The following is a 16552-nucleotide window of genomic DNA, read 5'->3' as shown; positions in this document are numbered from 1 at the left end:
TGCATAATGAACCAAATGATCAAATACCTACAGTGTGTCTGTCATTACAATGACTCAAGTGTAGTGACTTCCAAAGTTAGGGTTTCAATATGAAACATATGCGATCGCTGAGAGTTCATTCACTTCTTGAAAGGACAGACAGACAGACAGAATCAGGTTGAGGTCCAGACAGACAGACAGAGTCAGGTTGAGGTCCCGGGGTAAGCAGCTGGAGCATATAGCATTTCTTGAAACGCTTCTGTTCACAGCATGCTGTATCGGATATTGGCTGATATCATCCATGGCTTCGTCATCTGTCTCTTTATGTATCTGCACAGTCAGTGCTCTCTCTCTTTCTCTCTCTCTCTCTCTCTCTCTCTCTCTCTCTCTCTCTCTCTCTTCACAGTAATCAGCATGGCTCAGTTGAAGGTCAGGCATGGCTCCCTCACACTCGCGCTCCCTCGTTCTCATCTCATCTTCCTCACTCTTGCGCTCCCTCGTTCTCATCTCGTCTTCCTCAGTCGTATCCGGTTCTCTTTGTCACGTTTCTTCAGCGCGTTGACAAATTGGCTGTACAAGTGTTCCTGGTCTTTCTGCTTCAGCACCTGCTTGAATCGCTGATCTCGACTGCATTTCTCGGAAAACTCTTTGAAGGTAGACCTGTATGGTAAAAAAAGGTTATTGCATTACGATGACAAAAACACAAACCCAACACGTTTATTGTCTACCATAGACAAGTATAATTATGTGTAAAGAGAGAGTTCCAGCGCTCAGGTGTAGGCACTCAGGAGGATATCCACAGGCAGAAGGGAGTGATTGGGTAAAGGTAGATCAAATAATTTTAAACTTCTACACATCAAGCAAATAGATTTTCTAAAGAACTGCACAACCAGATGGTCTTTACTGTTGTTAGTTTCTCCTCAAGGAGGTTGTACAACAAACAGATGATCTCTTTTAGCTCTAAAATGGGAAAGATGTTATAATATTTTCCCGTTTGTTGACAAAACTTTTATGATATGTGGGAATGGCAACCTCGAAACCTGGATATTATGGGTGATAATGCCTTTTTTTCTTTGGGCAGTCAAGGCACTTGGGACTACAATATGAAATTGAATCCAGTCATGAGAGTAAGGTACAATATGAAATAAAAACAAATTTCTCCGAAGTACACATTTATTTTTGTTAAATTGCTGGAATGATTTGGTGTTTACAGCAGGTCCTGAATCCCTCATTGGTGATGTAGCAACTGAACACTTATGATCAATGCACTGTGAAGTTATATTAGCTTTAAAAGGTAGCAACTAAACGCTTATGATCAATGTGCTGTGAAGTTTTATTACCTTTAAAAGGTTACAACTGAACACTTATGATCAATGCACTGTGACTGTCTATTACCTTTAAAAGGTCAAACCACAGAAATAAGAGTCCCAACTGAAGCAAAATGATGTGTTAACTCTTCCAAAACATAATATCAAAGCATTATCTTTGCAAAATGGATATGTTTTATTTAGACGATAAGAGCCAACGTTGACTTAGACCTAAACATTATGAAACATTAATCATCACACAAGTAGGAAAGGGTTCTTGAATAATTCTTTTTGAGGGTAAGCAAGGTAATGGTATCTTATCTGTGCGGCCCCTCAGGTAATGAAGCCATCTCATTAATCCTCAAGGTCACCCAGTCAAGAGGCGAGAGAGAGCCGCGTTGTGACGCTCTCCTCATTATTTGTCAGAGGATCCGTTCCCTTACCTTGAGGTAATCTTTGACTCTTCAAGGAGCTTGCGATACTCTTCTTTAGCCTGCTGCAATCGACTCTTCCTCTCTTTGTATTCCTCCTCCATTCGTTCTTTGGCAAACTGATCGAAAATCTATTTGTTGCAACACAAAGATAAACACAAATCAGCTCTCTCATCAAATAACATCACGGCATTGGTACATTTTTGGAAACATTTGGTTTATCTCTTTTGGGCAGGTTTAGAACCCCCATAGCCCAATTCCCAAACCCAGTACCTCTTTGGTTTAGAACCCCCATAGCCCAATTCCCAAACCCAGTACCTCTTTAGTTTAGAAACCTCCCAGACCATCTCCCAAACCCAGTATGTGTTTGGTTTAGATCCCCCATAGTCCAACTCCCAAACCCAGTACCTGTTTGGTTTAGTACCCCCATAGTCCAATTTCCAAACCCAGTACCTGTTTGCGCTCCTCTGAGCCCAGTAGAAGATATCTTGGATCAAACACGATTTTGTGTAGCTCCTTCTCCCACGTTGAGAAGGCTGAAACCTACAGCACAGAAGAGACACGAGTCACCCAGGATACGCACATACAGACACGAGTCACCCAGGATACGTACATACAGACACGAGTCACCCAGGATACGCACATACAGACACGAGTCACCCAGGATACGTACATACAGACACGAGTCACCCAGGATACATACATACAGACACGAGTCACCCAGGATACGCACATACATACAGACAGGAGTCACCCAGGATACGTACATACAGACACGAGTCACCCAGGATACATACATACAGACACGAGTCACCATGGATACGTACATGCAGACAGGAGTCACCCAGGATACGCACATACAGACACGAGTCACCATGGATACGTACATACAGACAGGAGTCACCCAGGATATGTACATGCATGCAGACAGGAGTCACCCAGGATATGTACATACATGCAGACACGAGTCACCCAGGATACGCACATACAGACACGAGTCACCCGGGATACGCACATACACATCATACACAGCAAGGTCCAACATACTGTATTGCTAACACAACTATGAATTATGTAACAGTGTGTATTGTATCTAGTCAGTAACACCATGGCACCACAGTAACACCATGATAGCATCACCATGGCACCACAGTAACAGCATGATAGCATCACCTCCATTCATAAGGCTGATGGAGCCTCAGTTCCCTGACCATTCACCTGTACGTGTGTACTGTACATGGCTGTACGTGTGTACTGTTCCCTGGTCATTCACCTGTACGTGTGTACTGTTCCCTGACCATTCACCTGTACGTGTGTACTATATGGCTGCACGTGTGTACTGTTCCCTAGTCATTCACCTGTACGTGTGTACAGTACATGGCTGTACCTGTGTACTGTTCCCTGGTCATTCACCTCTATATTTGTACTGTTCCCTAGTCATTCACCTGTATGTGTGTACTGTTCCCTAGTCATTCACCTGTACTTGTGTACTGTTCCCTAGTCATTCAGCTATACGTATACATCTCATCACAGATTTGTGTTTTGATTCCGCTACATCATTTGACCAGATGAACAGATTTTCACTAAATCTTGTGTGCTCGCGATCTATAGCGGGTACATTTTCTGATTAGCTTTTGCGGGCCAACACTTTAAATATAGGCCTAGCGATCAAGATGGCCACGGCAGTATCAGAATCGACACATCAAGTTCCACCCATGACATGCATGGTGAGGAGCACTTGCAGCTTCCTCTTTTGCTGATAGTTCAGGACTTCAGTAAGCAGGAAGTTCCGCACGCGTACCCCTCTCTCCAGCAGCATGTCTCTGAAGTGTGCTTTGCGGAGCTCCAAGGGGAGGATCATGTGACTCTGTGATGTTCCATTGAGGGTCCGCGACTCCTTTCCAATGCCATTTAATCCACTCTCCCCAGGTCCCTCTACCCTGCGAAGACAAAAAGACAGAATAATACATTTCAAACATGTCTGTCCGTTTCGCTTCTCTTCTGTAGTCCAAAGAAATTAACCTTTACCCAAATGTTTAATAACAAAAAACCTTCTGGTGTCCAAAGAAATGAACCTACATACCAAAATGCTTAACAACCATTATATTTGTACTTGTTATTTGTTTACATTGATATTATGTATTGCTTCAACAATCCAAGATCGATGCATTTAAAATGTGCCCTGTAGCTTTGGACAAACCTGCATATTGCTATGAGGAAATACCTGCCAACAACCATGAACTTAAACATGTATTACTAAATATTCTCTCTTGGTACACCAGACCTTTCGTCATCGGTGTTAGTCCACCAATGTCAGATTCCCTAACGAGTAAGACCAGAGAAACCGCTAGGCCATATCAATAATGTAAATAACTTGCTTTAAAATTAATGCTCAGGGACCAACTCGTTCTGAAGTGTGAATCTTCTCAAATTCCAAGGGACCTGTGTATACATCACAATTCTATTCCCTGCAAAAGATATTTTTGTACACATATCTGGTCTATATTTAGTGTGATTTTCTTACTGGAAAGTGACTCACTTCAAAGGTCTTGCTTTTAAAACATTAATCACAGCTTCACAGAATATTGTTTTACACGATACTGTAGACTGCAAATGTCGAGGACCACATCACAGGATGCCACGGGACAGAGGGTTTGGCTGAATTACATTCTTTTGTCAAATTATAGGAAACCTTCTGACATCAAATAACAGCATCCTCTCTGTCTTGAACAGAACAAGTACTAAAAAGGGCTAGCCTGATTATCATCGACTTTCAAATCTCTTCGAGACTTGGCCTGACCAAGAGCATAACAATTATCATTTCCCAAACAGCATTTCCCAAATGGCCTCCCTTAGTTTGCTAATGATTGTTTCCTTCCCAACAAAGTGTGAGGAGTTCCCGTATTTGCAGGAACTCAGAAAGTACTTGCATTGACTCCTGACCTGACTAGTAGCAACGCTGAAGCTGTTGCGTCACTAGGAGGGCACGGCCTGGCTAACAAAGAGCTGCCTCAAAGCTCAACCAAGATGATGGTTTAATTTCAATATAGAATAGTAGGGCCTATAGTTATTTCATTGGTAATCAGATCACCAACATCCATGTAAACATAGCTAATGTTACTTAATAAGGAGAATACATTATCTTACTTGTTCCTTTTGGCTTTGGAGTTGTGCTCATCGTCGTCATCGGCAGATAGAGAAGTGGAGCCATCTTCTATTACAAAACAGAGACAAGGGCTTATGTAGGAGGTGCCTACATGTTCATTTGTAGTTACAGAAGTATGAGTACAGATATGATTTCAGTTGGAATACAAACCATTTTACCAACCAAGATACACCAAGCACAGTATCCCAAGAGTTCACCATTTGGGTGCAATCATAAGTTATAACAATGATGCAGATATTCCAAATTGTGATTACTTTTTATGCGCTAACTGATACGTGTTATGTCACCCCCTTGAGAGCTGGCTCTTTGGGACCAAATGTCATTACGGTGGATAAATACACAAGGCCAAAGGTCAAACTACAGTATGTATAAACTCAATGATTTCAGACCTTTTGACAATATGTGGGAAAAAATATTTTTTTCCCCACACGAAGAGCAGCAAACATATGACTACTGGAGTGATTTTCTGTTGAAATATTGCTATATTGCTACTGAAAATATTGTAGTCTGAAGGTAATTACCATCACTTGACCCAAGAGCAGCACATGGTATTAAGCATATTTCTTCCTAAAATGACTGAGCACACATCGTAAGTCATCAGTCAAATCCTGTGCTGCATAGAGCCAGCCAAGAAGCCAATAAAGCCGGGATGGATTGTTTGATCTGTGAGGTCTGACTTCTTAAGGTCATCAATGTGTAATCTGCCTGTAACTGCAAACAGGCTAAATCGATAGAGATGAACAACCTTCACGGAGATCAAGTGAAGCATATAATAACATCCCATCAACATCTCCGCTAATTCAATATTTACAAGGCCAGTCGCACATGACAAACTCTGCTGCTTGGCTAATCTGTGAGGATACTTAGTCGACTGCAGGCAAGGTTCATGCATTAGTTTTGTTGACTTCAATGAAAGTAAATGCCTCCATTAACGTATTGGGTTCATAAATCCTGCAGCTAAATCAATGTATTGGTACTTATGTATCCAAATGTGATATAGAGCAGTACTGTATATATACAATTCTGGTGGCCTGACACTGTGACGATAAAATGCAGATTAGTGATGAGGTTTACTTAATGAGTCTTTCTTGCGTTTGTGTGGCGGATCCTCCATTATCCTCTTCAGGTCTCCGCGATCCTTTAGATCCATGGGCTGCTCCCACACGGACAGTTGCATTGTGGGATTGAAGAAGAACACCCGGTCATCACCCGTCCACACGACACACCTGCAAGGGTACATGTGCAGTGATTTACCTCATAGGCCTGAAATGAACTAAAAATATTTAACTGTTTCCTCCGTCTCTAATGACAGCCGGTTGCCAGGTTAGGTGGAATTAACCCTGATTCTCTAGGTCTTATAGGATGAAGGTAACTAACTCCAGACGGTTGCCAGGTTGGGTGGTATTAACCCCAACACTCTAGGTCTGTGGAGTGATGACCATGTCAAGGCAAATAGCCAAGGTCTCCTTATCGGCATGTTCCAATCTCACAGGAGCAGGCTGTACTGTGTACAAGGCCGGATTAATGCACAGGCTAGATATGGCTGCAGCCCTGGGGCCCCCACCTGCCAGGGGTCCCCTGATTGGCCAAAAGTGAAAAATGGCAAAATTGTGACAAGATGCAATGCTGGAAAATTAATCTGCCGTGTTGAGTACAGTTAGTAGACAAGTTATTCTTAATTCCTACCTCGTAATTATGACTATCTATGTAAATTTGTCTCGAAATGTGGCTTTTCCACAGCAACCTGTAGCCTAGACTTGTGTATATCCATCAAACAGATACAGCTATGCATATAAATGAAAAGCTAAGGAAGGAAATGTTGGAAACTAATGGGAGAAGCTGACGTCTGTAAACTACATGTAGACCTAGTGAATTTGATATTACAATGAATTCAGGCAGCCAACCCCTTTCCAGCCTCATGCATTTAGCCAAGCAGGGCAGCAACAAACATATACATGTATAAGGCAGAAGACTATGGGGAAATGCATATATAAGGCAGAAGACTATGGGGAAATGCATATATAAGGCAGAAGACTACGGGAAAATGCATCTATGAAGCACAAGACTACGGGAAAAATGCATCTTTGAAGCACAAGACTACGGGAAAAATGCATCTTTGAAGCACAAGACTACGGGAAAAATGCATCTTTGAAGCACAAGACTACGGGAAAAATGCATATATAAGGCACAAGTCTAAGGGGAAAATGCATGTCAGGGGACTGGATTGAATTTAATGTGATTAGTCATTCCAATGCGAATCAAGCCGAGAGAAAACTGTTACATGTCAGCATTGCAGAGCGAGACAACTGGAGCAGCTCATTTGGAGATTACTCAGGACGACTGAAGGGAGGATACACACACACACACACACACACACACACACACACACACACACACACACACACACACACACACACACACACACACACACACACACACACACACACACACACACACACACACACACACACACACACTCTCTCTCTCTCTCTCTCTGTCTCTCTCTGTCTCTCTCTCTCTCTCTCTGGCTGTGAGTGTTTATTCCACTACTGTTCCTCATTTTATTCTTGGCATGGAGCAACACTCCATCCTCGGCATCAAAGGAGGCCTCTTTTAAAACGTCTCCATACCAGCACAGCACATCAGAGGAGGCCTGTTTTAAAACGTCTTCATACCTGCACAGCACATCAGAGGAGGCCTGTTTAAAACGTCTCCATACGAGCACGCACAGCACATCAGAGGAGGCCTGTTTTAAAACGTCTTCATACGAGCAGGCACAGCACATCAGAGGAGGCCTGTTTTAAACGTCTCCATACCTGCACAGCACCTCAGAGTAGGCCTGTTTTAAACGTCTCCATACCTGCACAGCACCTCAGAGTAGGCCTGTTTTAAACGTCTCCATACTGTACCTGCCATGACAAACCAGTGTTGACATTTCATTTACACTTTCCCCACACAAGCTCCTCTTCAGCTGCATGTGTTGCCAGATTGGTACCTTTTCTGTTGTTTTGTTAAAAAATAAAACGCATGTGTGACAATTTCCATTGGGTACCACCATTGGCACCTCAGCCACATCAGTCTAAATGGGGTTACAACTATGAATACGATTTAAACTGATGTGAAAAATGGAATAGCAGTGTAAACATCGTGTTAGGCACAAGGATTATGAATAAATAAATAGCCATCAACCTCATTATTTGTTCTTGTTTGCACAAAATAACACGGTCATTTATATTGATGAAAAACAATGCAACCAATACTTTTAAGAGAGACAATATAACGTCAATTGACAATAGAACTATGGGGTACCAAATTGTCTAAAAACAAATCGTCACCGACTTGTGACATCTTCCACTTACGGACATCCCAAGGCATCGTTAAAGAGGCAACTAGGCCTATGGTCAGCTCTTGTTTCGTCCAGGACAGTATTACGACACTGCTGTGCCCCCGGCCACGACACCTTGCAGGTGCCCCCTTTATGAACCATATTTGTAAAGTTTGTATCTTGTGGTGTCCTCTAACTGGCTGTAAACGGTTGGTGCCCCCAGAGACTGTACCACTGGCCCTTAATCCAGCTCTTGCCCTCATGGATAATCCGGCCCTGGCTTCGTCCACTTAGAACAAGTTACTGAAGCATCAAGCCACTTAGAACAAGTTACTGAAGCATCAAGCCACTTAGAACAAGTTACTGAAGCATCAAGCCTCTTAGAACAAGTTACTGAAGCATCAAGCCACTTAGAACAAGTTACTGAAGCATCAAGCCACTTGGAACAAGTTACTGAAGCATCAAGCCTCTTAGAACAAGTTACTGAAGCATCAAGCCACTTAGAACAAGTTACAGAAGCATCAAACCACTTAGAACAAGTTACTGAAGCATCAAGCCTCTTAGAACAAGTTACTGAAGCATCAAGCCACTTAGAACAAGTTACTGAAGCATCAAGCCTCTTAGAACAAGTTACTGAAGCATCAAACCACTTAGAAGAAGTTACTGAAGCATCAAGCCTCTTAGAACAAGTTACTGAAGCATCAAGCCACTTAGAACAAGTTACTAAAGCGTCAAGCCACTTAGAACAAGTTGCTGAAGCATCAAGCCACTTAGAACAAGTTACTGAAGCGTCAAGCCACTTAGAACAAGTTACTGAAGCATCAAACCACTTAGAACAAGTTACTGAAGCATCAAGCCTCACACATCTCCCAAATAGCTGCTGCCCACAGCCAGTCCAGCTGCTAAACAACTGATGGCTGAGTCTTTGAGCCAGTCAGATAAAACTCCCCTCAGATCAGATGTGATATTTATTCTACTTTATTTATCCCCCATGTGCTGTGCTGTGCTGCTCTATACTGGACTGATAATGCTGCTCCTCTTCTCCTGGGCGTCTTGTGGAGGTTTGCCCTTCAGATACAGGAAGAGGGTGTCACCAAGCACACACTCACACGCATGCATGCACACACGCACGCACACACACACACACTCACACACACGCACGCGCACGCACGCACACAGGCACATACACACACACAAACACGATCACACACACACACGCACTCACATGCACTCACACACACACACACACACACACACACACACACACACACGGTCAGACACACACATACAAATACAAACACACATACAGAGAGAGAGATAGAGAAAGAGAAAGAGAAAGAGTTAGAAGTTAATGAAGATGAGAGACGGGGTGTGAGCCCCTAATTGCCACTGACCAGGGGGATCCAGGAACAGGTGTGGAGGCCACACACACACACACGCACGCACGCACACACACACACACACACACACACACACACACACACACACACACCACACACACACACACACACACACACACACACACACACACACACACACACACACACACACACACATACACACACGCACACGCACGCGCACACACACTGACCAGGGGGATCCAGGAACAGGTGTGGAGGCCACAGGCCGCTGGACGTTAGGGGCGCGCTGCTCCTCCAGGCCCAGCTTGAAGGGCTGCTGCTCCAGGCCCAGCTTGAAGGGCTGCTGCTCCAGGCCCAGCTTGAAGGGCTGCTCCTGCACACACCAGTCAAACGAAGGCAAGGTAGGTGAGATGGCACCGACCGCTCAAAGACACACTCTAAAGTAAGGTCTCACTTTAAGGGAAGAAAAACTCACAAAAGTAGCACGACCTAAAATTGGTCAAAGTGTTCGTTCGAAACCTGTGCCATATGCAGATCTGGTACAAAGTGTCTGTATCATACAATATCTGGGTCATGGTCATGGTCATGCTGCCCTTATGAAAATGGACCATGGTTTTGCTATGAAAATGGACCATGGTTTTACTATGAAAATGGACCATGGTTTTACTATGAAAATGGACCATGGTTTTACTATGAGAACTGAACCATGGTTTTTAGTCACGTTTTTTTGAGCACGGTAAACCCATGGTTTAAATATGATTCAACTATGGTTTGACTACAATTTGCCCATGGTTTAATTATGGATGTAACCATGGTTTAACTATATATTTACTATAATTTAACTTTGTAGAAATTAAGCATGGTTTTACTATGACAACTAACCAGTTAATAGTTATTGATTACATAACAGTGAGCAGACGCTTTTTTTTTTTAATCCGAAGCGACTTACATTGGTTACAGTCCCTGGATCAATGTTAGATAGGCTACCTTGCACTTCAGCCGTGGATGGAGGTCTACGGAATGGTGAGGGCAAGATTCGAAACTGCAATCCTGTGATCTAGAGTCCAACTCCTGAGCGATTACACCACGGCTACTCACATGTAGTTATTCAGGGGTAACCAAGAAAACCATGGTTCGTGACTATGGTTTAACCATGCACCCCTTCCCCCCACCATGCTTTTTAAAACCATGGTTTTAAAAAAGGGCTTTTTGGGTGGGCGACCATGGTTAAAATAAAACGTGGTTTGGGGCTTACCATGGTTTATGGTAAAGAGTATACTATGGTTAAACCATAAGTTAAACCATAGTCACAAACCATGGTTGTCATGGTTACACTAAAAACCATGGTTAATTATAATCCCTGGTAAATCTATGGTAATATATAGTTTTCATAGTACAACCATGGTTAATCTTTGTAAGGGCTACTACTATGACAGCTACTGTACTAGAACTATGGTTGGTTGATAGTACTTGGAATCACCATGAAATGTGGTAGTAAAACCATGGTTACTGCATTACAACCATGGTCGATTTTCGTAAGGGTAGAGTAATCATGAAATACCATGGTAGAACCATGTTACTACATAAAAATCACAGTAATACCATAGTAAGCCATAGTACAATTATGGTAGGTTCAGAGTACTTAGAGTATCATGGTTCTGCCTGTCATGGTTAATATAGTAATACCATAATAAACCATGGTCCATTTTCGTAAGGGTGAGTATTCAAACTTATTTTCACATTTTTTGTTTTTTTAAGATGACTTGCCATTCCCATGTGAGATGAAGTGGAGTTTCAGCAGAATGAATTAAATTAACAAATCATACTGTGCTGCGATCGATACCCATATAGTGTGTGTTTATTGAGCTCTACTCTCCTGTACATGCAGCTATTGATTTACAGAGACAACACAGACGCTCAAGATAATAACGACTTTACAATCCACAAGAGTGCACAAAATCATCCGTCTGTTATGACTGATACCGTGACAAATATGGACACTTGGCAGACGTTTTACACTCATGCACTTTTAAAAGAACCAGCCGCATGCAATATTTGTGTGCATAAAAAGACAGCTAGTTCTGAAAACCCATTAGACAGTTTAACATTATTGTTGTGTGTCATATACTCTAAGTGTGTGTTGTTGTGTGTCATATACTCTAAGTGTGTGTTGTTGTGTGTCATACCCCCTAAGTGTGTGTGTTGTTGTGTGTCATATCCTCTAAGTGTGTGTTGTTGTGTCATATCCTTTAAGTGTGTGTGTGTTGTTGTGTGTCATATACTCTAAGTGTGTATTGTTGTGTGTCATATCCTCTAAGTGTGTGTGTGTCTGTGTGTGTGTTGTTGTGTGTCAGATCCTTTAAGTGTGTGTGTGTGTCATATTCTCTAAGTGTGTGTGTGTGTTGTGTGTCATATTCTCTAAGTGTGTGTGTGTGTGTGTGTTGTTGTGTCATATCCTCTAAGTGTGTGTGTCATATACTCTAAGTGTGTATTGTTGTGTGTCATATCCTGTAAGTGTGTGTGTGTGTGTGTGTGTGTGTGTGTGTGTGTGTGTGTGTGTGTGTGTGTGTGTGTGTGTGTGTGTGTGTGTGTGTGTGTGTGTGTGTGTGTGTGTGTGTGTGTGTGTGTGTGTGTGTGTGTGTGTGTTATATCCTCTAAGTGTGTGTTGTTGTGTGTCATATACTCTAAGTGTGTGTGTGTGTGAGTGTCATATCCCCTAAGTGTGTGTGTCCTGGGGCGGTACGTTTGCTGTCTGGGCATTCAATTATCTTTTACTTTCAAACAGCGCACTCGGCTCATAGAAAAAGTAGACCAAAGAGAAAAGAGAGAAAAGAGAGAAAAGAGATTACTCTGATAAACATGTTCACACCACCTCCCACACACTCAGATGCAAGCAAACACACACACACACAAACATGCACACACACGCATGTACGCACACACACACACACACAAACATGCACATACACGCATGTACGCACGCACACACACACACACAAACATGCACACACACGCATGTGCGCACGCACACACACACTCACACACACACAGAAAAAGTGTGAGAGAGAGAGGCAGCAATTATTCTTGTGATGCATGACCACCCCCATCACTATCTCCAATCCTCTAAGCAAGCCTGCAGTGTGTGTGTGTGTGCGTGTGTGTGTGTGTGTGTGTGTGTGTGTGTGTGTGTGTGTGTGTGTGTGTGTGTGTGTGTGTGTGTGTGTGTGTGTGTGTGTGTGTGTGTGTGTGTGTGTGTGTGTGTGTGTATCTGTGTCTGTGAGATTGTGTATGTGTGTGGGAGGTAAGAACGTTATGCCATGGGGCTAGTCTGACATTTCTCTTGTAATGAATTACACCACAGGTTTTTGAACTACGTATATTCTAATTGGCAATTCTCTACTGTACATAATGCAGTTACTTTATTCAGATTGGACTAAACTTCAGACAATCATTTCATGAAGACCCGTTTGATTTTCTACTGCTTCGAAAGCACTGAGTATACTGTTCTTCAACCATCTGAGTAAGCATAAGAAATCAGAACAACTCGGGCATGTAAAATGATTATATTGCTTTCACTCTGCTGCTGACTAGATAAGACATTACATTACATTAGATAAGACATTACATTACATTACTTACATTGCACTTAGCTAACGCTTTCATTTATTCAAAGCGACTTACTGTTTTTATTTGTCAGGGTATTGGTTACAGACCCCGGAGCAATGTAGGGTTAGGTGCCTTGCTCAAGGGCACTTCAGCCATGGATGGAGATGTAGGGGGAGGTCAGGGGGGATTCAAACTTGCAACCCCTAGATTGAAAGACCAACTCTCTAACCACTAGGTCATGGCTAAGAAGTCGAGATAAATGCTAAGTAAGGGCGCGATCACACAGACAGCGGATTTTACAGTAGGAGGCGGATGTGTTCTATTGTTTGTTAATGAAAATGGGCGGATTACGTGTCTAATATCAGCACAAGGCGGGTTGCAGATTGTCCACCTCTCCGCGCCGGGCAGATTTCCAGATGTTCGATAGGAGACCGTTATCAACATTCATATCAGATTCACTATCCAACTTTAGGAGAGCAAGAAAAGAGCTCGTCTTCTAGTCATTTTACATAGATGAAGTAAGTAAAGGGAGGAGGGAGGATTACACACCACTGTTTCGTCTTCCATCTTCTGGTCAGCGTGCAGTACCAGCGCCCCGCCACACGGAGGCTTCCCCAGATCCAGATGCAGCTTCCTATCTGCAAGGAGACGAGGAAGAACCAGAAGAGACGCTTATGACATGACATGACATACGACAGGGATTTCATTGGCATGTGTGTACACACACACACACACACACACACACACACACACACACACACACACACACACACACACACACACACACACACACACACACACACACACACCAGCCTGTAGCCTAGGGGCCCCGGGCCATCTTAATCCGACCTTGCACACACACACACACACACACACACACACACACACACACACACACACACACACACACACACACACACACACACACACACACACACACACACACACACACACACACACACACACACGAGCTACCATGTTACGTAAAACGCTTATGGCATACTTGCAGAGTAGACACACTTATGACATACTTGGGGGATTCCATTACCATGCGTGTGTATGCTGTTAATGTGACAACAGTCAACACTAATCCATCTCCCTAATAAGGTGGGTGTGTGTGTGCCTGTGTCTCTTCCCCTCTGTGTGTGTGTGCACGCTCATGTTTGTGTGTGTGCATGCGTACATGCGTGCATGCGCGCGTGGTGTGTGTGTGTGTGAGAGAGAGTGTGTTGAGGAGGGTAAGGGGGTGCATCCCATATGGTATATCAAGTCTGCATTTCTTTCATAGCGCTTCATCAGAAATGACACGTTCATTTAGCGAGGTGTGGAGAAGGATCATTCAAGTCTAATTGGAGCTCTCTCAGCACTCCACTGCCCCACCAATCAGCTCTCTCAGCACTCCGCTGCCCCACCAATCAGCTCTCTCAGCACTCCGCTGCCCCACCAATCAGCAGCTCATTATGTGATAAGTACTGCAGGTGTAAACCTTGAATGTAAACTCAGCACACGATTAGAAACTGCAGCTCCAGGTTTCCTTCTGCTGAAGTACGTACATCAGCTGAACAGCAGATATTAAATAATATAAACAACAGCCCTTCAGTTCTTGGAGTAAAAGTGTAAATGTGTAACACTGCTAGACTCTCTTTCCATTTTTCTCTTTTCTTTTGTAAACCTGAGAAGACAATGTTGACGTCAGCATCACAGCTAACTGTATGAAGACCATAAATAAACATAGACACATTCAACCAGATAACACCTTCTTAACTGAAACGTTAGCTTTCAGAGCACAGTTTTAGGATGCACTGACACATCCCTGAGTAATGAAGCATACATAATCAATTACCAGTCCTTCTGTTTGTTAAGGGGTTGTTTTCTCATGAAAATAGGTTTAAATTAAGAGTGACACCTTTCGTCTGGCCTTGTTTTCCCCCTACTTTGGTTTATCATTATCACTGTTAAAACTCTTACATCATAGTCAACACAGCAATATGGCACTGTCATTTTTCATCATAGTTGTGTTTGTACATAGATATATTTAACTTTAACCCTATCTAACCACATGTTACCACGGGAGCAGTGAGGGATAGGTCAGGACATTTAGATTAGACACAATTAGCCCCTTAAGACACACGGCTTTATATATTTGTTTTTACAAGTATGGTAATGACCAAGTCGTGGTGCATTACTAAAGAGCCTGTGTTGTGTCATAGTCATTGAAATGTAACTACCATAGCACTACAATACTATTACAGCGGGCCACTGGAGGTACGGCGTGCATTAAGGGGTTAGACACGACACGATCTCATGACTCATCTTACTCCGCCTCAGGTGAGGGGGAAAGCATTGGGTTGGTCTGGGACCTCAGGTGAGGGGGAAAGCATTGGGTTGGTGGCCTACGTGACATTCGATGGACTAAACTTGTAAAGGACTTGTCGCTGGGACTGGAATGAAGGAAATCTCCAGGCAGTAGGCAGTACAACATACATACTGTACATTTCAAGCCAGGCAGTAGGCCTACTATATACAATACATACGTATCATATCAGCATGAGGGCCTGAGATACTTAAATACACACCTTATGAGACAGCTGTGCAAAATCAACACGTTTCATTGCTGTAAATTCATCATTTCACAAAGCACATCTTCACAGCGGTACGTCCTCCCTGTCTGTCCTGCCACACTACCAGACACAAGCAAGAAGCAACATTTTCCAGCACAAAAATGCAGCTATTCCTATGAACAGGGCAGGGGGGTGCTCAACATCTCTTGATTTCCTGTTTCCAATCAAATAAGGTACAATAAATAGAAACCCTAATCTAAATTCCACTCTGCCTTGGAAACCAAACTAAGAGGTCTGAGAAAAACACTCCATTCCACAGGGCCATGAAATCCCCAGAGAAAGCCATTGATTTCAAAAGGCTTTTTTTGCTGAGAATCTTGACTAGAGAATAGAGGAGATGACAAGAGGAGGATTAGGTGGCAAAGCACGCAGCTAATGGTATCCAAATAGCAGGACTATGCTGTGGAGAGAGAGAGAGAGAGAGAGAGAGAGAGAGAGAGAGAGAGAGAGAGAGAGAGAGAGAGAGAGAGAGAGAGAGAGAGAGAGAGAGAGAGAGAGAGAGAGAGATGGAGTACTGATGGGAAGAAAGAAAAAAAGTTGCTTTGTTTTTGAAGGATTGTTTTTTCCTGGTGGAAGTCTGCCATTAGAGGAGGTGAGGGATGAGGGATGAGGGCAGTGATGAGGATTATGCAACATCACACTCCCTCCTCGTCCTCACGAGTGGCGGAAAATCACCTGAGCACTTCCACTTACAACATGACTGATCTAGTCCACACTAGTCCTTGGCATCCAGCGATGTCTCGCCCCGGCTACTTA

The 16552-nt window shown here is 43.2% G+C and overlaps 1 protein-coding gene across 1 annotated transcript in view; it reads right to left on the bottom strand.

The window, feature by feature from the left end:
- Nucleotides 1–373: 373 nt before the first annotated feature.
- The window catches only part of tcerg1l (transcription elongation regulator 1 like), a 98416-nt gene continuing 82237 nt past the window's right edge, over nt 374–16552 (bottom strand). The window contains exons 6-14 of the mRNA XM_063220822.1: nt 15082–15105; nt 13728–13784; nt 9800–9900; nt 5958–6109; nt 4865–4970; nt 3519–3657; nt 2171–2260; nt 1730–1848; nt 374–639 (exon numbers count right to left, since the gene is read on the bottom strand). Of these exons, the coding sequence (XP_063076892.1) occupies nt 483–639; nt 1730–1848; nt 2171–2260; nt 3519–3657; nt 4865–4970; nt 5958–6109; nt 9800–9900; nt 13728–13784; nt 15082–15105 (945 nt within the window). The 3' untranslated portion in view covers nt 374–482. The remainder of the gene's footprint in view (nt 640–1729; nt 1849–2170; nt 2261–3518; nt 3658–4864; nt 4971–5957; nt 6110–9799; nt 9901–13727; nt 13785–15081; nt 15106–16552) is intronic.

Source organism: Engraulis encrasicolus, chromosome 17 (assembly GCF_034702125.1).
Source record: "Engraulis encrasicolus isolate BLACKSEA-1 chromosome 17, IST_EnEncr_1.0, whole genome shotgun sequence".
In the NCBI taxonomy this organism is placed as follows: domain Eukaryota; kingdom Metazoa; phylum Chordata; class Actinopteri; order Clupeiformes; family Engraulidae; genus Engraulis; species Engraulis encrasicolus.
Note: the sequence above shows the minus strand (reverse complement) of the source record. Positions and strands in the feature narration are given on the sequence as shown.